Source organism: Tasmannia lanceolata, unplaced genomic scaffold (genome assembly GCF_043159265.1).
Source record: "Tasmannia lanceolata isolate RefF3 unplaced genomic scaffold, GAP_Taslan_0.1 ptg000024l, whole genome shotgun sequence".
Taxonomy (NCBI): domain Eukaryota; kingdom Viridiplantae; phylum Streptophyta; class Magnoliopsida; order Canellales; family Winteraceae; genus Tasmannia; species Tasmannia lanceolata.
The window spans coordinates 2,480,353-2,504,192 of NW_027518701.1; the positions used below are offsets into that span (position 1 = coordinate 2,480,353).

At 40.4% G+C, this 23,840-nt stretch overlaps 1 protein-coding gene across 3 annotated transcripts in view; it reads right to left on the reverse strand.

The window, feature by feature from the left end:
* The window catches only part of LOC143857241 (plant intracellular Ras-group-related LRR protein 6-like), a 65,991-nt gene extending 43,008 nt beyond the window's left edge, over positions 1–22,983 (reverse strand). The window contains exons 1-11 of one of the 3 annotated variants that reach the window (XR_013238536.1): positions 22,761–22,983; positions 17,479–17,542; positions 17,143–17,279; positions 16,932–17,018; positions 10,250–10,325; positions 4,207–4,281; positions 4,017–4,086; positions 3,848–3,925; positions 3,681–3,747; positions 3,423–3,501; positions 1,939–2,029 (exon numbers count right to left, since the gene is read on the reverse strand). Coding sequence is in view for 2 of the 3 variants with exons in the window: in XM_077367660.1 (XP_077223775.1) it covers positions 1,939–2,029; positions 3,423–3,501; positions 3,681–3,747; positions 3,848–3,925; positions 4,017–4,086; positions 4,207–4,281; positions 10,250–10,325; positions 16,932–17,018; positions 17,143–17,279; positions 17,479–17,542; positions 22,761–22,825 (889 nt within the window). In the remaining variant the exon portion in view is untranslated. Of the gene's footprint in view, positions 1–1,938; positions 2,030–3,422; positions 3,502–3,619; positions 3,748–3,847; positions 3,926–4,016; positions 4,087–4,206; positions 4,282–10,249; positions 10,326–16,931; positions 17,019–17,142; positions 17,280–17,478; positions 17,543–22,760 lie in introns of all 3 variants that reach the window. The other 2 variants (XM_077367660.1, XM_077367661.1) reach the window with 2 other exon arrangements.
* Positions 22,984–23,840: the final 857 nt, after the last annotated feature.

Here is a 23,840-nt window from a genome sequence, read left to right on the forward strand (position 1 = left end):
AGCAACTATCCCTGACCCAAAGATCCACGAGCATTTTTGGGATTTTCCATGCCGGAGCAACAATTTTTGCCGATGCAAAAGTCATACAATCCTCATGATATCCCTTCATGTATGTTTCAAGAACTGTACCAAATATCGTCCCCAAAGCTTCCACCGTTGAGGTGGCCTACACGTGGAGTAGGATTCCCGTAAATCTAACCCATATAGCTTTAGCTCCTTGCTGGTAATCTGAAGTCCATTCTCTGAGAGAAGTTAAATAATGGCCATAAGCCTTTCCCCCCTTTTCTTTAGATTAGCCGCCATATTCTCCTCTTCGAACATAAAAAGAATTTCTTTAGGCGCTAGAATGGATGGTTTTGGTAAAGTGGGAAGGTCCTAGAACCATTTAGCCCACTTCCATATATCTTCCAAGCACCCCCCAGATTGCTTAAGGCTCCCGATCAGGCATGATTTTAAGATCTGTTGTATTTTATCAATCTCTTTCGAAAGGTTTACGAACTCATAATATTTGGAAATGGACAAGTATTTTCCTAGAAGTTACATTAACATACACTCACATGCAGCCACCAATCAATTATTTGAGGGATATTTTCTATCCAAATAAACAATAACCACAATTAAATTGAGAAGGTTAGGAGTTAGGACAGAAAAGGAGAAAGTGTGGCACAAAACTGAAATCAAAACACAGCCAATCATACAATCCACACATGGATGTAAGTCAGGACCAATCACACTAACAAACAACCTTAGGCCCTTAAAACCTACGCATCTGTGACAGAAACGAAAAGTGAGCATTGAGCAACACTTAAAAGGCATAATAAGTGAAGAAACTGCATCTATGACTGTAGCCTAAACTAGAAGTAGACTATGTATGAAGGACATACGGACAAACAAATAAAGAGGTAATTCTTCTGTCCCACAATTGATCAGTTAAATGGAAAGAACAACTCAGACTCAATACATGCACGCACGCATGATGCATCTCAGTTCTAATGCAAAACCTCCTATCACTGTTTTTTCATTTGGAACATGAAAAACTGCATCAAAATTCCTATCTATAAATCTAAAGAAATATACCAAATGCAACTGTTCCTACAAACGATCGTATCCAATGTATTTGTACCCGTGAGCAAGAATACCTTTCAGAGTACTGCACTAACATTGGAGTTTCTCCCAAGTACTCTACCCCCTTAAAATTACCATCCTGAAGGGATCATATTGTATTTCTATGCAGTTTGATTATCTTGGATTTTTTTTTAATGTAATTCCTGCTTCGCTGATCCCTAGTCGGCATCGTTTATGGTTGAGACTAGGACTGATCGTCTTCGGGCCCCCAACTTTCCTTCTTGATTAATGAAAACATCCTTGGCAAATGCTTTCGCAGTTGTTTGTCTTTCATAAATCCAAGAAATTCACCTCTGACTATGAAATACGAATGCCCCTGACTGTCCCTGTTAATCATTACTCCGATCCCGAAGGCCAACATAATAAGACCAAAATCCAATGATGGTATCCCATGCTAATGTTTACTGAGCTTGGGCTTGCTATGAGCACTCTAATTTCTTCAAAGCATCAGCACCGGAGGCACGACCCCGCCAATTAAGGCCTTGGTCCATCCTCTTGCATGAACATATTCAGGCAAGAGAAGTTCACACTTCACACTAGGTAAAGAAAAAGGTAAGATGAAATAGAAGAAAACAAAATAACAATATTATCCTTAACTGTGAAAATGATATGCTAAAAGTAGTTAGAGATCCAATTATTTAGCATGAATAATAAATCAGTATTGAATTTTTATGGGGTACAGAATGGTCATCCATCAGAGTTTCATATTGCTTTTGAGAACCTTTCAGTCTCAAGAGAATCCAGTAAAAATTGCATTGCATTCAACTACGACAGAAGTAAACCACAATTAGTAACTGATGACTGTCAACCTACCGATCTCAGCTGGCAATCCAGACAATGAATTATTCGACAAATCGAGGACCGATAGACGAAGTTTGCATGCCTCCACTGGATACTCCTTCAGCTGCATCCATTATAACAAAATCTATGTTACAAGTTTGCGATTCCTTCTCCCATTTAGTACCATCAGTATGAAAAAAAAATCAATATAATGGTATGCTGAAAGTACACATTTCTAAAGAGAAAAGATACAATATAGGAAAGGGAAAAGTCACATCCTTGACATGATATGGGGCAGTGACACTGACACCGCACTTGTCATGTCATAGGTGCATCAATCTCACCAGACAAAACAAGAGGGGCCCATATTCTCCTGAATCTCCTCCCATGCTCCCACAGAAAACTGAAGTGGCCCCCTTTAAGAAATAGTTCTTAAAAGTGTATTTTCGGTCTAAGAGAGCGAAGGCTCATGAACTGGGAATGGAGAAAGTGAACTAATACTGGAATGGTAAGATATGCAAATCAATCTCACCAGAAAAAAAAAAAAAAAAGTGAACTAAATTCTCCTTCCATGCCCCGACAGAAAAATGAAGTGGCCCTCTTTAAGAAATATTTCTTAAAAATCTCCCTTCGGTTCAAGAGAGCGAATGTTCATGCATTGGGAATGGAGGAGAATGTGAACTAATACTGGAAATGGTAAGACATGCATGAAGTCATACTGGAAACAGAATTGAGTGCTAAACCACCATCCATGGTTTTATGAAAAGCCTTTGTCATTGATTGACACAGACCCAACACATGGAAAAAGAAAATGAACAGAAGTTGGTAGAAAAAGTCAAAAACAGCACATATTTCTGATAGGGAATATGGATTGCAACCTTGTGAATTGAACTAGTATTGGCAAGCACAAATGTTAAATTGGTGGCTCTGACTGGTCAAATAGGACAAACCTCCTTTCATGATCCAGCTAAATGAAAGAATTTAATACAAAATATTAATGTCAAACACTTTGTTACAAGAACCAATCTCTTGGCTGCCTTCTTGGTAAAAGGTCTTGTCTTTAGACCTTTACAATGTAGCTTCAAGGATTGGCATCCCAAGAAATCTCTTCACAACACTTCACTACTAGAAAGATAAGAGACAGTGTACAAAAAGCATAAAAAATATGAAAAATTGAAAATTAAAGGAATATTGGAACGTAGCAAAGTAAACATTAAATATTTAGAGAAAAAAAAAGACAAGAAAAAGTTTGGGAATCGGCAATCCAAGTTGGGCAAGCAAATTCAGAGTTGAATTGGTGAGTGGTTACTTTGTCAGCCACACAGAGATGAAAATTAGAACTTAAGGAAAATCAAATTAAAGGGACACATGAAAAATGTCTGTAGTTGCAGTAATCTCATAAAACTAAAATATCATATCTTTCCTCTTCTGTTAACACTTAACATGATTGTTTTTCAAATGGCACTAACACTTAAGATGAAAAAAAAGGGAAAAAAAACAAAAAACAATTTAAGCACCTGATTTGAGTGAAGATCTAAAGTTCCAAGGCGAGAAAGTGCCCCAATCCCCGGCTGTAATGAAGATAGTCTATTGTTTCTGAAATGTAAAGTCATGAATGCGGAACAAATATCAAAGGTACAGACAGAAGAAACCATAAACTGTGATATTAATATCAACAAAGAAAGCATGCAATAAAGAATGAAGAAAAACCAACCCCATATAGAACTCTGCAAGAGAATGGCAACCCATGATTGATGATGGGATTGATGAAATACCTGTAGATACGGACATATGTAACCAAAACATCAGGAAGCTGAGCCATTGGAACAGGAGGTACCACAACTGGTGCATTAAGAAAGTGTAATTCCACAAGCTTAAAACAATGTAAACGGTCTACGTAAAATCACTAGAAACAGAAAGTTAATGCATAGATCTCACTTACGATTCTGATGTAAGTCAAGGCGAATAAGTTGCGAAAGGATTCCCATATTATCCGGAATACTTTCAAGCAAATTTTTGGCTGAAACAAAAACAAGGACAGAATTCATGGTATGTAGAACCAACAAAAAAAGAATCATGCGAACCTGATTTGATAGTTTGAAAATGTTTACCAGCATTGAGTTCAGTAAGCATGGTCCATGATGCAATCATATTTTCAGATAACATAGTCAGCTTGTTTCCCTGGCATAAACCGCAGAAAAGTTAAATACTTGAGGCACTATAAGACCTAACTGTGAGTATTATGGCGTGTGAGAAAAATAAACAACCACACTGACAAAATTTAGAACAATTGATAAATACCTCCAAATCCAATTTAATCAATTTGGAACAGTTTGATAAATCTTCTGGCAGTCTGGCTATGGAATTGTGAGATGCCTATGAAGAAAGTAGAAACACGTCAAATTTTCAGATTGCAAGGGATGTTACCAAGCTCACTGAGCTCTAGTATCAGATTTTGAAAATAATCATAACCAGGAAATAACAACTTATAACAAGAGCAGTTTGACTCGCTTTTTTAACCCATCTATGGTCAATGAATCAGAAACCTCATTAGCCTCTCTAAGCACATGCAGGAATGTGCATTTCGTTGCTCTTGATTAATTTCCATGTGGGTTGGTTCATGATGTTCTACAAGATCAAAAATCCCGGTTACAAACACGTCCCCATATGGGAACCAATGTTGATAGGTGGGATTCAGTGTTTAAAAAGGCGGATGCGGTGGGGAATGCGACCAAAGAAAATCCTAGACAACTCGGCACGACGCGGCTGAGTACTCGGTCGACACTAGGGGTGTTCATTAATCGGTCATAACCGATCGAACCGACCGAACCGACCGAACCGGAAAAAAATTCGGTTTCGGTTTCCAAATCCTGATTTTTTCGGTTATCGGTTTCGGTTATAGGCATCAATACATTCAGTCTAACCGAAAAACCGATTTGTAATTTTGTACGCTTACAAAAACGAAAATTTTGTAACTTGTAAGAGTTTTTCTCCAAGTGGTGTCTCCAAAAAGCCTAGATAGTCAAACTTCGAACCCTTATCAGAGGTGGTGTCTCCAAAAAGCTTAGATAGTCAAACTCTAGATCCCAGCTCTAGGTCTGCTGACTTGCATTTATTACCCAAAGAATCCTATGCTTCTATTTCAAAAGCCCAGTGTACCGTTTCAGGCGTGAATATCACCACAGCTGCTGACCTTGGTAATCCCTGATGCTAGAGTACTGCCTAGTTCTGCTCTTCCCCTCTTTTTCTGGTTGTGATCTTGCAGCATTTAATGCAATAGATCTTTCTATTGAAAAATCAAAAGTTGAAATTTCCTGCCCTCCTTGTAGCTCTCCTGCCAAGCGCTCAGACCCTAGCCTTTCAAATACACTAGAGAAGGTCTCATCGAGTGCATTAAATGAAGATGGTAGCATAAGTACTGGTCCTACTATTGTTAGCCCATTAAATAGAATAGATAGCCCTATCGTCCTTACTAAAAAGCTTCAACGTACCAGTCATTCCCACATACAAAAACGAAAATAATGTAAGAGTTTATTCATCACACCCCTCGTTTTGTTGCTTTGGACAGCCCCCTTTCATGATTTTTAATACTAAAATACGAAAAGATAGCCAAATAGGGGTGTATTAGTGAGTCGAAATTTTTAGTTTTACACAAAGACTAAAGAGTCAAAGCCCAATGCCCAAAGGCGAAAGTCTTAAAGTCGATTGCAATTTCATGTTGCTCTGCGTTTTTAGGGTTTTTCTCAACTCCTCTCAGCAAACCTACTTTCTTCTTCGCTTTATACCTTTCTCAGGTCTACGATTCGACGCAACCTCTTCTTCTTCTCTCTCAAACTCTCGAGTCTCTCACTCTCTCTCACAGACACGTTTGGATTTTGCCATTTTTGGGTTTTTGCAAGTAGTAGCAAGTTGCAGACGGTGCCTCTCTTCTAGTGTTCTTCTTCTCTCTCAGTCTCTCCACCTCCGGCCTCAAACTCCAAGTCTCCAACACCGGTCAAGACTAAGGGGTGTTGCCTTTTATTTCTAGGGTTTGTGTGCATTTTAGCTTTAGGGCTTTGGTCCTTTGGATGTGGTCCATGTGGATTGTTATTTAGGGTTTAGGTTTTGATTTCGAAAGTGGTTTGTTTGATTTCAACATTGATTTCAACATTGAGATTTAGGGTCTCTTTTTTCCTCAATTGAAATAGGGTTTTGTTTTTTCCCTATCATTTGTGCTAATGCTTTGTTTTTCCCCTATGAATCAATGACTCGATGAATGACTTCTTTTTTTCCCCAATTGAAATAGGGTTTTGTTGTGCTAACTTGCAGCTAATGCTCTGTTTTTGAGTTTTTCTTCCTATTGATTCGGTTATACCGAACTAACCGAATAACCGAACTAAAATTTCGGTTTCAGTTAGGTTCGGGTATAAATAACTTCGGTTACGGTTTCGGTTACGAGATTCAACTAACCGAATATATTTCGGTTACTAATTTTCGGGTCATTCGGTTTGGTTATAACCGCCAAGGTTTAAAATTTCGGTTTCGGTACCGGTTTCGAACCTTGAAATTTCAAAATTTCGGTCGAAATCTGGTACCAAACCCGAAACTAATATTTTATTCAATATTAAATTTCGGTAATTTCGGTCGAATTTTCTGTGAAATATTAAATTAATATTTTTTTTAAAAAAAAAACCGTCAAAATAAATGACCATTTCGGTGTCGGTCTCCACCGAAACCCGAAATTTCGGATTTCGGTCGAAATTTAAAACCATGGTTATAACCGAATGACCACCCCTAGTCGGCGCGGTCATAATTAAGGAGAGTCAAAGGATTTTTTATTGATTCTGTGGGGCAAAACACGGAATGCAGCAGCATAACGCGGAATACAACCAAGGTAAAAGGAAGTCGACTCAGGGGAGTCCACAATGGCGCAGGGGAGTTTTAAAACTATGGCGAGATTGATCCTAATGGCGATTCGCTTAGTTGAAGTCTTAACAAATTAATAGAATTCCATGATAAGTGTTGAAGAGTGTAAGGGCAGTTATGTCATTATGTGTATAAATGAGGGGTATGGTAGTCTTTATACTCAAGGTTGCCCTACTTTGGGCTTATATATACATCATTTACATGTGAGAGCTCCCTAGTGGAGAATCTCACCGTCTTCTCCCTCACTCTTCTTTCCTCTTCTCCTTATTCTAACATGGTATCAGAGCAAGATCCTTAGGGAAGAAAGAAGAAGAATAGGAGTTTCAAGCATCCACGCCACCATCTCTCTCTCTCGCTACCAACACCCCTTTCTCCCTCGTCTTGTCTCAAACCCTCTCCCCCGTCTCGTTTCGTCTCACGCCAACACCCCTTTCTCCACTCACAACCCCAAGTCTCTACTCCAAACCCTAAACCCTTTTTCTTATGGCTCCCTACACCTTCACTCCTTGTGAGTCCCTAAACCCCATTTTCCTTTTGTAAATATCATTTGTAAATTCAACTTTTTTTCCAAACAAAAAAAAACACAAAAGACCCCTCTCGTATATTCTTTTCTTCTCTTTTCTCCATCCAAAAATCTCTTTCTTGTTATTTCTTTTGTTCTTGTCTCCATAAATCTTGTTCTTTTTTGTTCTTATCCATTGTTGGTGTCTTTCTAGGTCCCCACCCTCTCTTTATGTTTTAAATCCGTTCCTTCCTTCATGTTTTGAGTCTCATCCCCTTCTACTTGATCCCCATTCTTGTTCTATCTCTCTCTATTCGTTGTTTCTTATGGTGTTTGTGTTGATCTCAAAGGTGCACGCCATGTGTTTGTTAAAATGTCCAAGAGAGATATTGTGTGTTGAAGGTCGTCTTTTCGTTGCAAGTTGAAGGCCTTTGGCCTCGACTTGAGGGGAGTGTAGTGTAGTTCCATGGATGGTTGTATCCTTGTTTTGTTGTTGTTTTGTTGTCATCTCTTTCATTCCATAGTCTTCTATGTCTTTTGTGTTCATGTCAAAAGCGCACACCAAGTGTTTGATAAAATGTCCAAGAGAGGTTTGGTGCCTTGATTGTCTTCTTTTTTTTTGCAAGTTGAAGGTATTTGACCTTCAACTAGAGGGGGAGTGTTTTCATATAGTTCTTTGTCGTCTTTTCTTAAGGGGGGAGTGTTAGTGTTGTCTTTGTGTTGTCTTCCTTCTTGTCTTCCTTAATAATGTTGACTTGTCTTCTTCTCTTCTTGTCGACTTTTCATGTGTTGTCATCTCTAGGCTCATGTAGTCTCACCCGAGGGGGAGTGTTGTTGTGTTCTCTTTATGTTCTTCGCCTTGTTCGTCGGTTCCTCTTGTGTAGCTTTTACGCATTCATCTTATTTTTCCGCCTTTATGCCTTATCTTTCCAGACGATGGTATCCCCATCGTTGGTCTGCTCACCGGGCGATGGTATCCCCGTCGTTGGTCGGTTCACAGGCGACGGTGTCCCCGACGACCTAGTCTCACCGGGCGATGGTTTCCCCATCGTTGGTCGGTTCTCCGGGCGATGGTATCCCCATCGTTGGTCGGCTCTCTTCAGGCGACGTTATTCATGCCATCGACCTTCCTTCCAAACAATGGTGTCCCCATCGTTGGTTGGCTCTATTCAGGCGACAGATTCCCCGTCGACCTTCTTTCTAGACGATAACCCATCATTGGTGGGCTCTTTTCAGGTAACGATTTCCCTGTTGACCTCTCTTCAGGCAACGATGTTCATGTTCTCCATACGATGGTTTCCCCATCGTTTGTTGGTTTCCTTCTTTTTTTTCTCTCCGAGCGACGGTTTCCCCGTCGACCTGGTCTTCAATAGTCTCCCCATCGGTGGTTATCTTCTCTTGGCGTTGTGCTACTTAGCTAGTATTCCCGCTCCTGGTGCTTCGTCGTTACTCGTTGTGAGCGCCTTTGGTGCGCCTATTTTGCTTGTTGGACTGTTGCTGGTTCTTAGCATGATGCCTTCGTTGCTCGTTGATATGCGGATTTGTTCGTCGTGCTTTCATTCAGGGGAGGCCATGTTTGATCACTCTCGTCGTTGTGCTACTTCAGGGGGAGCTGCTCCTTTTTTTATGGCCATTGATCTCGATGTTGTTCACTGTGGTCGTTGCTACTTTTTATTATGCATTTCGTTATGTATTCACCACACCAGCTTGAGGACTGTTATACCAAGCTGGATGTGTGTATGAAGCTTATTATGCTTTTTTGTTGTATGGTTGTTTTTGGTTGTTTGTTGTAGTTTCTTTGTAACAAGCTGGAGTTCCATAGTATATACACTCCAACTTGAGCGAGAGTGTTGAAGAGTGTAAGGGCAGTTAAGTCATTATGTGTATAAGTGAGGGGTATGGTAGTCTTTGTACTCAAGGTTGCCCTACTTTGGGTTTATATATACATCATTTACATGTGAGAGCTCCCAAGTGGAGAATCTCACCATCTTCTCCCTCACTCTTCTTCTTTCCTCTTCTCCTTATTCTAACAATAAGAAAACTTCACAATTCACTTGGGCCTCGTTGGTTCGATGGAGAATTTCAGCCAAAAAGGATTTTCATGGGAATTTTATTCATTTCCACCATTTTCCATCACTATTTCTCAAGTAATAACATATCACATAAGGATAAATGGGCCCCACAAGTATAACAATGACTAATCTACAAATGGGTCCCTCATGTATACTAACGAGTGATCTAATAGTGGAGCCCACGTGGAGAGGCCAACAGAAAAACCAATGAGGCTCACAAGTATATTAATGAGTTAAAAAATATCATAAAAGTCCAAATATCGTACCCTATAAAAAAAATTCTACGTGTGGAGAGGCCCACATTCAGAGCAAATCTCGACCAGAGAGAGAGAGAGAGAGAGAGAGAGAGAGGTGTCTGACTGAAATCTGCTACTCTAGCGGTGAGGGAGTTCGGCAACACAACATTGGAGAGAGGGTCACACAAAAGGACATAGAGGGAGAACCGTCGTGAAGAGTGGGAGGGTGAGAGCGTGAAGAGCGAGAGAGGAACATGATATCCTTTTACGCAATCCCAGCTAGAAAAATAAATCATATAGGTTGGAAACTTTGCTAGAAAAAACAGCTCTAAATTTCCCACCTAGGCCTTTCCAAGCATTACCAAACATAGGAAATGGATAGAAGACGGAAATATTTTTCCCTGCCCGACATCTCTTTCTAAGCAAATAGGCCCTTAGCTAAACCATAGTGCAAGTCATGTTGACTTTGAAATAAATTCTTGCTCAATGTCCATCAAAAGTGCAACTCGAGCTATGACAATGGTCACTCAGAAAGGTCCATATACAAATATTTAACATGAATAGATTAATTAGTTAAACTTAAGCACAAGAACAACTAGAAACAAGCAATCTAAAACGTAAGCGAATACCTTAAGATCTGACAAATCCGAGCATCTTCCGAGGGAGCTTGGGAGTTCTTTAAGTTGATTGTGCGAGCAATCAAGCCTGAACCCATTTTAATTAAAAGTTAAAAACTAAAATAAGCAAAAAAAATAGAGAAACAAATCAAACTCTATTTTTCTAAAAAATGATTTGCAGACCAGCATGGTGATAACACAGAATATTCTCATCTGATAACTATCCAAAGGTATAAGTGTTTTGAAAACTTGAAACATCCACGAAGGTTGTTGGTGTGTGTATATGCCTATGGGCAGATTGGTCTTCTGCACATCTCTTATTATATAAATACATAAGTGAGGGGGAGATGCCCTAACTCACTTCTTCTCCTCTCAATCTCTTCTAACATGGTATCAGAGCCTTAGGATTTCTAATCCTCTCTTCTCCATCAACCTCAACCTCCATCTTCTCCATCCCTAACCCTAACCCTAACCCTAACACCTCTCTCTCCCTGCCCTCGCCTCCCATCCCCCCCCCCCTCTTCCTTTCCCTTCTCCTCCTCCTCCCACTGCCCCTCTTCTCTTTCCCCTAACCCCTCCATTCCCTGCTACAGTAAACCGCTACAGTAACCCGCTACAGTACCCAAAAAAAAAAAAAAAACATTTCTATATCCTAGAAATCTCACCCCCCACCCCCCCGCGTGAAATTCTCCTCTACCCAACCCCACTCTCACACCATTCCTCTCTACCCCAACCCACCAACTGTGAATTCCCTAACCCCCTTTTTTTTCTTGACCTAGATTTGTCATCTTTCTTTCCCCTCTCTTCTCCCATGGCTTAAACTCCTAAGCTATTCTCTTTCTTCTTATTCTCCGCGGCTCCTATCTCATTTCTCTCTATCACGTTTCTTCTTCATGACATCAAGGGTTTCTCTCATGCCCTATTTCTCATTAGTCTCCCTCAGGAGCCGCCATCTCCTTAATTGACTTCTCTTTTTTTATTTCCTCCCGGCATATTACTTTTTCGTCTGTTGATTTCCTACCTTCGCCTATTTAATTATGGATAGCCCAATCATTGTGGATCCTTCTCGCATAAAGCCCTCTAGGACTACTATTTCTTCGACTCGCCCATCATCATCTTCATCCTACATTCCCTCGTCTTCTTCAATGGATGGCTCTTTTCCTCCTATGCCCACAGTGAGGCTTGATGGATCCAATTACATGAATTGGAAAGTGGCTGTGAAAACCTATCTGATTGCCAGGGGGAAGATCTCTATTCTTCGTCGTGACCCCCCTCCTTCTACTGATCCCACTTATGAGGAGTGAGAACAGGATGATGCCCTTATTCGTACCCTTCTCTGGTAGAGTACGTCTCCTGAGATTGCCGGGGACCATGATTCACCTTCCCACTTCTCGCCAGGTTTGGGATCATACTGCTACTACTTTCTCCGGGAAGGGCAACGTATCTCGGATCTGCTCCACCTATTCTAAGTGGATGAATCTCCGTCGCGGCGACACTCCTCTCTCGACTTACTACAGTCAGTTTGTTTCACATTGCCAGCAGTTAGATGTTCTTATGCCTCTTACCACTGGTTTGACCGAGGTCACTCAACATCGTGATCAGATACGTGCCGTTCAGTTCCTTGAGACTTTGGGCCCTGAGTACATGCACCTTCGTCAGCAGATTTTTAGGTCTGACACGATGCCCCTCTTCAGGAGGTTTACTTACATGCCCAGCAGTGTACTATGAGTGACTCTGTTTCGGCTCCTTCCCCCGATATTAGTGCTACTGCTGCCTACGGTGTAGGTGATCGTGCTACACGTGGTGGAGGCACCTTTGGCAGTGGTCGTGGTCGTGACTTTGGTCACGGTGGTCGTGGTGGCGGCCGTGATATTCCTGCAGGCCGTGGTGGCCACCCACGCTCATATTGCTCGCATTGTCATCGTGACGGCCATTATATGGAGAGTTGCTATGTGCTACACCCTGAGCTCCGTCCTTCCTCAGAGACTCCTTTTGGCCGTACCGCATAGCTTGCTGCACCAGATGCTTCTGAGACCTCCTCTGCTTCTGTTCCACCCGGCACTGGCCCGCAGGGTGATGGGGTACTTATGTCTCGTGCCGACTTTGATGAGTTACAGCGTCTCAGGTCTACCAGCCACCCACAGACTGCGACTTTTGCCTAGTCAGGTAGCTCCCCTGCATCCTTTCTTACTAGGTCCAACTCCTGGATCATTGATTCTGGAGCCTCCAACCACATGACAGGTACTTCTTCTTCCTTGAGTTCATTTCATCCCCTGGTTAATCAGTCCATCACACTTGCTGATGAGAGTTCCACTCCTATCTCTAGTGTTGGTGATACTTCTCCTCGTCTTGGTCTCACATTATCCTATGTTCTCTGTGTGCCAAAGTCCCCTTTTAGTTTGCTCTCAGTTAGTCAGATTACTAAAAATCTCAACTGCTCTGTCTCATTTTATCCTTCTTATTGCTTATTTCAGGATCTCTTGACTGGGAGGACGATTGGCTTGGGCCGTGAGATTGATGGGTTGTACCGTCTGGACTATAGCCCTCCTCGTACGATTTTACACAACTCCAGCGACGCATATCAGTGGCACTGCCGTCTTGGACATCCCAACCTTGATCGCATACGGCGGACATCTATTATTCCTTCTTCTGTTGAACCTTTTTCGTACGAGGCCTGTGAACTTGGGAAACATCATAGGGTGTCATTCTCGTCTAGGCATGTTAGTCGGCCCTCGCACCCTTTTGATTTAGTGCATTCCGATGTGTGGGGTCCCTCGGGAACACCTCTGTGTTTGAATGTCGTTATTTTGTCGTTTATATTTATGATTATTCACGTATGTGTTGGCTGTACTTATTGAAAGATCATTCAGAAGTGTTCTCTGTTTTTCGTACTTTTCATTCAAAAGTTACTAATCAATTTAATTGCACTCTTAAATGTCTTCGCACTGATAATGCCAGGGAATACTTCTCGAAATCAAATGGTTTTGAGGAATTCCTTTCCACTCGTGGTATCCTGCACCAATCTTCATGTGCTCACACATCTCAACAGAACGGTGTTGCCGAACGGAAAATGCGATCATTATTGGATGGAGCTCGCACTCTTCTATTCCAGATGCGAGTTCCCAAGTCGTATTAGGGTGATGCAGTTCTGACTGCTAACTATCTGGCCAATAGACTTCCTTCTTCTGTTTTAGGCAGGTCTTCCCCTTTCTCAATTTTACATCCTCATCATGAGCCATTTCCTCTCCCTCCTCGGGTATTCGGGTGTGTCTGCTTTGTCCATAACCTTGGGCCTGGCTTGGATAAATTATATCCTAGATCTGAACGATGCCTTTTCCTGGGTTACTGACGAACCCAGAAGGGTTATCGTTGTTATAGCCCTCAATTACGTCGTTCCTATGTCTCGGCAAATGTCACCTTCTTCGAGACTAAGTCCTTTCTTTCATAGCCCTCCAGCTACCATGCCTCTCTCCCATTCTTCAGACCTACCTTTATCGGTTCCTGTTCTTCGTGACCCGGTGGACCGTCCCTCTTCCTCGTCTTTATCACCTTCACCTACTATGTCTCATGTTCCCGAGACCTCTATTCCATTACAGGTACCTCCTCAGCCCTGAGCTCCAGTTGTTCAGAAGACCTATCAGCGGCGTCATAACAAGGCCACTCATCCATCTCCTGCAGCGCCATCGCCAGCCCATCAGGAGCTCCTTCCTTCCACGTCTGAGGTATCTATCGACTCTCATATTGCATCACGCACTCGTTTTCACAGTACAGCTCATCATATTTCTTCTGTTCTTTCATATGATGCTCTCACGCCTCCTTTCCGCAGTTTTGTGTCTTCTCTCTCTTCTGTTTCTTTGCCAGAGTCCTTGGCTACACCACTTGATCACCCGGGGTGGCGCTCTGCTATGGACCTTGAGATGGCTGCCCTTCAGGCGAATCAAACATGGGATCTCGTTCCTCTACCTCCTGGTGCACGCCCTGTTGGATGTCGTTGGGTATATACGGTCAAATATTTGCCTAATGGGTCCATTGAGCGCCTTAAGGCACGCTTGATTGCCAAAGGGTACACTCAGACGTTTGGGGTGGACTATTGTGAGACTTTTTCTCCTGTAGCGAAGATTCCATCAGTGTGCGTTCTCATCTCTCTTGCTGTCAATCAGGGCTGGCCTCTACATCAGTTGGATGTCAAAAATGCATTTCTCCATGGTGAGCTCACAGAGGAAGTTTACATGGAGCAACCTCTTGGGTATGTTACTCAAGGGGAGATGTCAGCCTCTGTGTGTAGATTGAAGAAATCCATTTATGGTCTCAAGCAGTCTCCTAGAGCATGGTTTGGACGGTTTAGTGATGCCATTATGCACTTTGGCATGAAACAGTGTGCAGTTGATCACTCTGTCTTTAGCTGTCAATCTAAAGTTGGGTGTGTTCCCTGGATAGTTTATGTCGATGACATCATCATCACTGGCAGCGATACAGTTGGGATCCAGAAATTGAAGACATTCTTGCAAAATGAGTTCTCTACCAAAGATTTGGGCCGTCTCAGATACTTCTTGGGTATTGATGTTGCATATTCGACAAAGGAATTTATCTCTCACAGAAGAAATATGTCTTAGACTTACTTGAGGAGGCAGGTTTTCTTGGAGTGAAACCGGCTTCCGTTCCCATGGATCCAAATGTGAGGTTACTACCTAAAGAAGGGGATCTGTTAGATGGCCCAGGCAGATACAGGAAGATGGTTGGTAAACTTATCTACCTTACTGTCACGCGCCCAGATATCTCCTTCGTTGTTGGTGCTGTCAGCCAATATATGAGTTCGCCTCGTACTTCACATTGGGTAGCAGTTCTTCAGATTCTTCGTTACTTGAAGAGTACTCCAGGTAGAGGGTTGTTCTTCAAGAAATATGGACATCATAAAATTGAAGGTTACACAGAAGCAGATTGGGCAGAGGGTCTCCAGCTGATAGGAGATCTACCACGGGTTACTGTAGGAGGTAACCTTGTGTCATGGCGGAGTACGAAACATGATGTTATCTCCAAATCTAGTGCAGAGGCAGAATATAGAGCTATGGCACACACAGGTGTAGAGCTCATTTGGTTACGCTCTCTCTTGTCAGAAATTGGCTTCTCCCCATTATCTCCTTCTCAATTATAATGTGACAACAAGGCATCACATTGCCACAAATCCAGTTTTTCATGAGAGAACTAAACATATCGAAGTTGATTGTCACTTCATCCGCCATCGGATTCAAAAGGGTGAAATATGCACCGTATTTACTAGATCGGTTGACCAATTAGAGGATATGTTTACCAAACCGTTGAACAAAGCCAAATTAAGTGATAATTGTAACAAGCTAGGAATGTTTGATATATACATTCCAGCTTGAGGGGGAGTGTTGGTGTGTGTATATGCCTATGGGCATATTGGTCTTTTGTACATCTCTAATTATAGAAATACATAAGTGAGGGGGAGATGCCCTAACTCACTTCTTCTCCTCTCAATCTCTTCTAACAAAGGCCATTACAGTATTAAGTTATTGTGAACTACACATGCCACTCTAGCAAAGTGTGTTTGGATAATACAGATAATACATTAAGCGAGGATCATCACCCCAACGAGTTCCTTCCCTGGCATTTACTTTTATAAATCCTTGCATTGGTCTGAGTTGCTGGTCTTTGAGATTACAACAAGATGCACAAATTAAAACTTGGAATACATCTATTTAAGATCCACAACAAACTGATTTATACATGGTAATGCAGATAGATATTAAGTTTAAAAGGTCAAGTAATTTCTTTTTATTTTTATTGCTTTATTTCATCAACTTAGTTAAAATGCCAAATCGAATCCACAAAAACGGGCAAAGTATAACAGAGTAGTTCATCTCCAAAGGTGACAGACCCACAAGTGTGCATATGATCTGTCATTGGCAGGGTCTTTGTGTTCTCCATGAACATTCTCCTAGACCATGTGACTTGAACTCAGGATGACGGACTAAACAGGAACCGATCAAGTTTTTTACAAAAGATATTTGAGTTTTCTACAAAAGGTTCACACTTTGGATGGCTAATTTTTTTAATTTGTTTTGTACTTTTTTAATTTTTTTTATTCATTACTTTGATAGGTAAGCATTGATATTCCAAGATTTACTGTGAAATGAAAGCTCTGAAGAGATTAAATAACAGTAGGGGTAAATTGGTTGTTTGTAATAATGTAAACTGAGTAACAAAGAACCAAACTAATGTGATAGATGCATATCTAAAAAGCTAAAATGGTATCCCTCTTCCAAGATACCTCAGCAACAAGAAGGAACCATAGTGTGTTCTCTTTAAATTGGTAAATGGGTTGAAAACAACTCAGATAATTCTTTGACTGTTTGGCAAGGTTTCAGATAATTATATCATATATGCAGGCAGACATGGATGTCATACCTATTAACATTCAGATATAGAGGATCGAAAAGCTCAATGCACAAGTAAAAAAGTATAGGATTTCATTCAAAAGGTTAGAGAATACATGTGTCACAAGTTAGGAGGCTTCTCTTGGGGCATCTAGAATATAGTTCCAAGAAATGAAATGTTAACATAAAGAAAAATCTACACCTGACTAGAGAAGTTGTCGAACCAATCCCTTAAGGTATACTGCCTATCAAGTTAAATGACACATCCAGTGCTAAAAAGAAAGATCTGCACCTACTTGACTAGAGAAGTTGCCGAACCAATCTCTTCAGGTATACTGCCCATCAAGTTAAATGACACATCCAGTGATTTTAGCATGGTGAGCCTGTCAAATGAAACAATAAATATGTCAGATATCAACGAAATTGTGTCAATACAAAGAGAAAATAATAGCTTCAGGGACAATGGCTGATGGAAACAATATTTACTCAACACGTAAAATTACTTACTCTCCAATGGCGGTTGGAAGATGGGAAAGCTTGTTGTGACTGATATTCAGAACAGCCAATAAAGATAAATTTTTCAGGTCGTCCTTCAAAACTTCAATGTTATTATGAGCTAAAATAAGTTTCTGTAGCTCCACCGCCTGCAAAACAAAAAATGAAATTCTTTTAACAGTATACAGACTTAGTATCAAATTCAGCTTCATTAAAAGCTTGAAATAAATGATGGGCATTCATTTGATATCAAATGTAGCTTCATTAAAAACTTGAGATATATGATGCTATCACACAGGCATACATTTGGGAACATCTCATTAGGAAGAATCAAAGTTAGAAGAATACCTCCCACCATTTTTCACCCTCCCCAACAGCATCCAAGTTTCTATAAACCTCGGCAGGGATTTCCCTGCCAAAAGGGAGGAAAAATGATAATCAGGTGCAAAAATTAAGAATACAGCATACCTTAAATCATTAATTTATTAAAATTCTTGTGAAGGAAAGAGCTTTGAGAAAGTCATTCTAAAGATGCATAGCATCGATTACTATGAAGTCTTTGTATATGAGGTCTTTCCTCGAAATTTTTTTAAAGGGGTTTTATGTGTTATCTTCTCAACCAGAAAAATAAGGTAAAAAATTCAAAAGAAGGGTATAATTGGATGCGCATAAAAGTCTACCTAATGAAATAGATTTCCACATAAATCAGTTTACAAGGTTTGGACTATTTCAGGGTGTATGATATTTGACCAGTTTTTTGGGGTAAGACCGTAAGAGAACTCCACCCATTGCAGTCTGAATTTGATTTCAGCAAAAATCGAATTCTAAGGATATCGGTCTAGCACCCACTTCTTTCCTTGAATATAATATTTTAACACTTTGGCCCCCAAGATTGTACATAAATTTCAAAAACATAAATTTGAAGGTGAAAATTACCAAAAAGCCAATTCACTTAATTATTTCAACAAAAAAAAACTGCCAATGTTTGGATAAATACTAGAATCACCAATCTTCTGATTTCACCAAAATGAGTTGGAAAATTTTCTACCTATCCATGCTTATATTTTCTTCCGTAGATCGACAGGGTTTCCCTTTTTCCGCTACAACTCACAGAATGCAAGGAATTTGTGAGCGGGGTTTCTTTTGTTAGAAAGTAGATACCGAACTAGCAAACATGGTATACTTACGGCCTTGTGACGAAGGTGGGGTGGGCGAGCCCTATATTAGTAAAGGACTTTGGTTTCTCGGTATCATTCATTGGCCTCTCGGATACCTACCTGGGTGGGGCTCCTTGATATTCTTATCTAGGCTGCTTTGTCCTCTAACCAGAAACTATGAACCCCTCACGAGCAGAGGTTAGAATTGGTGAATCACAAACTACTTGATGATTTATTCCCAATGAGATATCTTATGGTAGGATCTGTCACAAGAATGGTCCAAAACTATCTGGGCAGGTCCAATGACAATGTGTCTCATAACTGTTTAAGAGGGTTTTTTGGGGGCCAAGATCGTGTTACCATTTTTTGATAACCCGTTCTAACACATCTTACAAGGGACACTTTGTAGTGATCGTTTCTATTGATAAGGTGGGCCACCCCTAGTCTGGCTCATTGCCTTTGGTCTAACCTTGATCGAATGATCTGATCAAGAAATTGATCAATGGATTATAATCATCCAATTATGTTGGAACCAAAGGCTATGGATTGAAGTAGTTGTGGCTCACCAGATCAATGGAGGGATCACCACAAGGTGACATAAGATACACTAGATTGTGTTACTCAAAGGTTTTTCTATCTTTTAATATTTTTTTTATTCGGGGACTTCAATGTTGCTTATAAAAGGGTAAAATATGTAAAATAAAAGAAAAAATTTAATTTAAAATATATTATTCACTCGATTAGCCAACTCATTTTGATAATAGACAATGTTTATGAAATTATTTGCCAAACAACACGTAATTTTTAGGAAAAGGAAAATTAAAGCATGTCATCCAACTATAGTGTAGTTAGATTTGTGATGAAACCCAAAAAGTACAAAACTATTCAACTGTAAAAATGTTTCAGCTGAAACCCGTTTCAGGTGAACTCGATTCATGTCTGCAATTGAATTACATGCATCCAAATGATCGCTAAGACATGCGTCTCGTGAAGGTGAAGATAAGCAGGTGAGACCTTAGAAGCAGGAACCTCCTCTCGGGGTGCCGCTCCCACCTCGGAACCTCGATTCCGCGCTCCTTAGGAAGGAGCTTCCAGGGAGCGCGACCTTAGAGAGACAGGAACTGCTCTAATGACGCTCACAGCTTGCTTCTATTACTCTATAAGTCCCACGATCACCAACTTCCTTATATCAAACTCCTCCAACTCTGCAAAGTAATTCGTTGGAGAAAGCACAAAGGCTTGTGCATCTTCAGAAGGCACGAGGAACGAGTGCACACAAATGAAGATGGTGAAGATGGTTAGAAATTAGCTTTTAGATGTACTTAAATTTTGAAAGATACATATGAAAATGGTTAGAAACTATTATTTTTTGATGTGCTTGAATTTTGAAAGATATATAAAGAAAATATTACATACACGCTCCCATGGCGCTCCCAAACTTAGACTTTTCTAGAACCCACGCTTCCCCGCCCCCGCTCCCGCCCCCGCCCCCGCTTCGTGCTTCTAAGGGTGAGACTGAAGCAAGCCCTCAAAGCACACGTGATTCTTTATCTACACCTAATGATGTAACCTATCATACATGGATACGAAGATAGTTCAATTTCCAGTGTAATCGGCCCAAAAATTTTCTCATTACTTATTAAGCTACTTACAGGTATAATATTACGGTCTTACTTAAAGTGAACATACACTAACCATATAGAAAATAAGACTAAACTACGCTACGATAATTGAAAGTATGCTTAAGAAAACAATTTAACAATATTCTCCCTTTTGATGCCTAAAAACCACTGTTTTAAGTTTCAATTCTGACAGTTCTCCCAGTCCAGATGGTTTCCCAGCCTCCAACAAAACATGTTGGAATATCATTCAAGCTGATCTCCTTGAAGCTGTGAAAAGTTTCTTTCTTCACCAGTCCCTGCTCAAATCCTAGAACACCACATCCATCAGCCTTATTCCCAAATCCCCTTACCCTCAATCCTTTCCAGGCTTCAAACGCATCAGCCTTTGTAACCTCTCTTACAAAATAATTGCTAACACCATCTCCAATCGTATTTCCATATGATCTCTCCCAATCGTAATAAGGGACACATCCCAAACTCATACTTAGGATTCCCCAAACTCATACTTAGGACTCCCTCTTTGTGTAGATAGCCCTGCAAAGAGATTTTGGGACATGCAATCGAGAGAGTGGAAAGGAAACTCTACCCTTGCAAAAAAGTGCATTGGCTCTTGGTAGTAGAATCACGCTTATCCAGTGGGTTGTTCTCTCGTTTGGCAGATGGTTATATGGCTCCCATTGCTAAGCTAATTCCCAATGAACCTCTGGTCCTGAATTCTTGTGTTTGCTCGACCATCGATTATGCTTCCTTCTCCTGGAAAATTACTGTCTCTTTCTCTCCTAGCAGTTTTGGTTTGCTAGACAGATTAAGAATTCTCATTTCCCAGTTACTTGCTCCTTCATAAGATGTTCTTGTCTGGACCAAATCTTCAGAACGTAATCTATCCTTCCAGCTTGCTTAGAATTCAGTGAAATCTCCTTCTCCCAAAGTCCGGTGGCAAGATTTCATTTGGAACAATTTTATCCCACCCCTGGTTTCCTTTATTTGTTGGAGAACCATGGTCAGCCACATTCCAGCGGAATTAGGGCTCAAATCAAGACACTTCCATGTGTTTTTTCTACAATCGAAATGAAGAATGGGAAATCCACCTTTTCTTTTCTTTTCTTTTCTTTTTTGAATGGCAGGAGACTTCATTAGTAGAAAAAGGACCGAGATGGTCAAATACATAGAAAGGACATGTGCAAAAAATAACGATGAAATACAAAAAGCAGACTCAAGGAGGCAAGAAATCAAAAAGCTCCAAATCTTCCTTCTCCAACCCTTCCCTAGAAAGCCCATCGGCCACCTCATTAGTGGAACGACGTGCATGCAGGAAACAATGTTAAAGGACCCCACCCAATCTTGAATCTCATCAAAGAATCTAGCAAATCTCCAAGGATGAGGATGAAGGTTTTGAGCCAACAAATTAGATTCAAGGAATCCCCTTCGACCACCACTTAATCAAGGATGTTTTTATCTAGCACTTTAAACCCTGGATGCACTGCCCGAACCTCCGCTTCATTGGCATCCGCTACACCAATGGAACCCGCGAAAGCCCAAATCACCTCCCCAATTTCGTTTCTAAGAACACCCCCCATCCTAGAAGAGCCTGGATTCCCCAAGCCGGATCCATCAAAATTGAGTTTCAAGAAACCCAGGGCCGGAGGCTCCCACTCCTGCACAACCTTCGGCCTCGCCTCCACACTATAGCACACCTCCTTCCACCCATTCCAAAGGTCAAAAGCAGACACAAACCTGAAGGTAGGAAGCCTTCTTACCCAAGAAATCCACCTTTTTCTTCTCTTGCCCAACTTCTGAATTGATCTGGACTTCCTAGAAAATCAGTTTGGAATCCATCGCCTCCCTGCTGAAAGTTTTCAACACCTCTTCACAAACTGGTTTCAAAGTTGCAAATTCAAAGTTCATGGTAAAACATTTATATTTGCATCTCTGTGCATTTTTATTGGGCTGCTTTGGGAATATACACTTGAATCCAAATTCTAGTAAGTCAAAGTTTCAAGATTTAATATTCTCAAGAAGATAAAATGGTGGTGGCACTCATCGATCAGTTCTCACCATGAAATTCTGGTTCAACTGGGTCATTCTACTCTTTCATTAGTAAAAAGCTGGACATCCAAATCTCACCCTTTCCTAGGCGATTTCTGCAAATAATTTGGGCCTGTTACCAATACAGTACGGTACGCACGCTTGGTTTGCTGGGTCAAGTCTTTTAATTTATTTGGTGTCTTATTTGTTTGATCTTTTAATTGTTTGAATTGTTTTGACTTTAATGTTTAGATTTGGTATGATAAGATAGGATTGTAGGACATAGGAGTAATTGTAATAGCGTCTGTATTCTTTCTTCATTGATGTTTGTTCTTGTATTCTTTCTTCATTGATGCATTGCTTATTTAGGGAAAATAACAATGCCCACATGAAATACTGCAAATAACCCTAAATTCTAAAACGAAAGATTGAATTTTTTTTGTTTTTCTTTTAATTTCTAAACCTTAAAATATTTTATTTTTTTTGAAAAGGGAGATGTATCTAATGAAAGACTGAACAATTATTCAAGAATGATCTCTCAACATCACCTAAGAATGCCGAGCTGCAATCAACAGAATCAGAGTCCACTTATCAGAACGATTATTGATGTTTGTTCTTGTATTCACATGAAATACTGCAAATAACCCTAAGTTCCAAAACGCAAAATTGAATTTTTTTTTTTTCCTTGAACAAAAAAAAAATAGTTTTTTTAACCGATTTTTACTGTAACCGAAATGCAAAAAACTTCAAAATTCTAGTACTGATAAAAAGCAAAGAGATAATGGGAAAAATAAGGCAAAAATTAAAAGAAAAAAATGGAACAGACCTGAGGGAGCGATTGGAGAGGTTGAGAGATCCTGATGATCTTGCAGCTTTCAGGATCCGATCCATCTCTTATCCACTAAATCTTTATTTTTTAAACATTTTCAATCTTAGATTTTGTTTTCCATGTTTCAGAGAGTTGCAGAAAAATGAGAAGGGTGTTATGATTCCAGCAGAGATCTTTCTCTTTCTTAAAAGGAAATGACAGAAGTGTAAGGGAGAGATTATTTTTTCACCCCCTGTAGGAAAGCGTCCCCACTTTAACGCTTTTTGACGTGAAAAAGGGGGCGCATCTTTCCTACAAAAGGGTAAAAAAATCATCGCCCAAGCTTAAAAATGGGAAAATTATTAAAATAATGCAAAATTTCGTTATATGGTGAATAAAGAGTAGTAATTTCAAATTTATAAAAAATGAGCTGTCTGGTACGAAAATAGGCCCTTAAGGACAAATATACCCCCTTGCTTTTTCCCACCAACTTTGTAGGCTCTAAAGCTATTTCACCTACTACATTTTCTTTTTCTTTCTTCTTCCCCAACCAAGTTCTCACGTAAAAAACAGCCATTGCCATACCTTGCTAGGTCATCCAACGTGAATAACAGTCATTGTGTTTTGGAAAAAAAACACCACTACTTGTTTCTACTTGGGTGATAAACATAGCTCCAAGTATGTCCATTCTCCTCTACTTGAATATGGTTTACATCTTCTTTTCATATTTTCATGTTTTCATGTTATTTGTGCGTTGTTTTCATGTTTTCATGGTCTAGCAGCCTCTTTGTTCGGTTATTACCATGTTTATCTTGACTTCTATCTCTCTCTATCTCTCTATCCTCTCTCTCTCTCTCTATCTCTCTGTGTACAGAGAAAAGCCTGATTGGACATCGTATGTATACTTGGACTCTTTGAACCATTACTTGGGCCTCGGAACCACAATTTAATGGTTCCGAGGAAGTTAAAGATTGGTTCCAAGACTGTAATTATGGTTCCCAAGTGGTTGGTACATTATAATACTACTTTATTGGTTGTCAAATGGATCATGACTGTATCATTGGTGTTTGGAACATATTAGAGCCATCACGTTGGCCT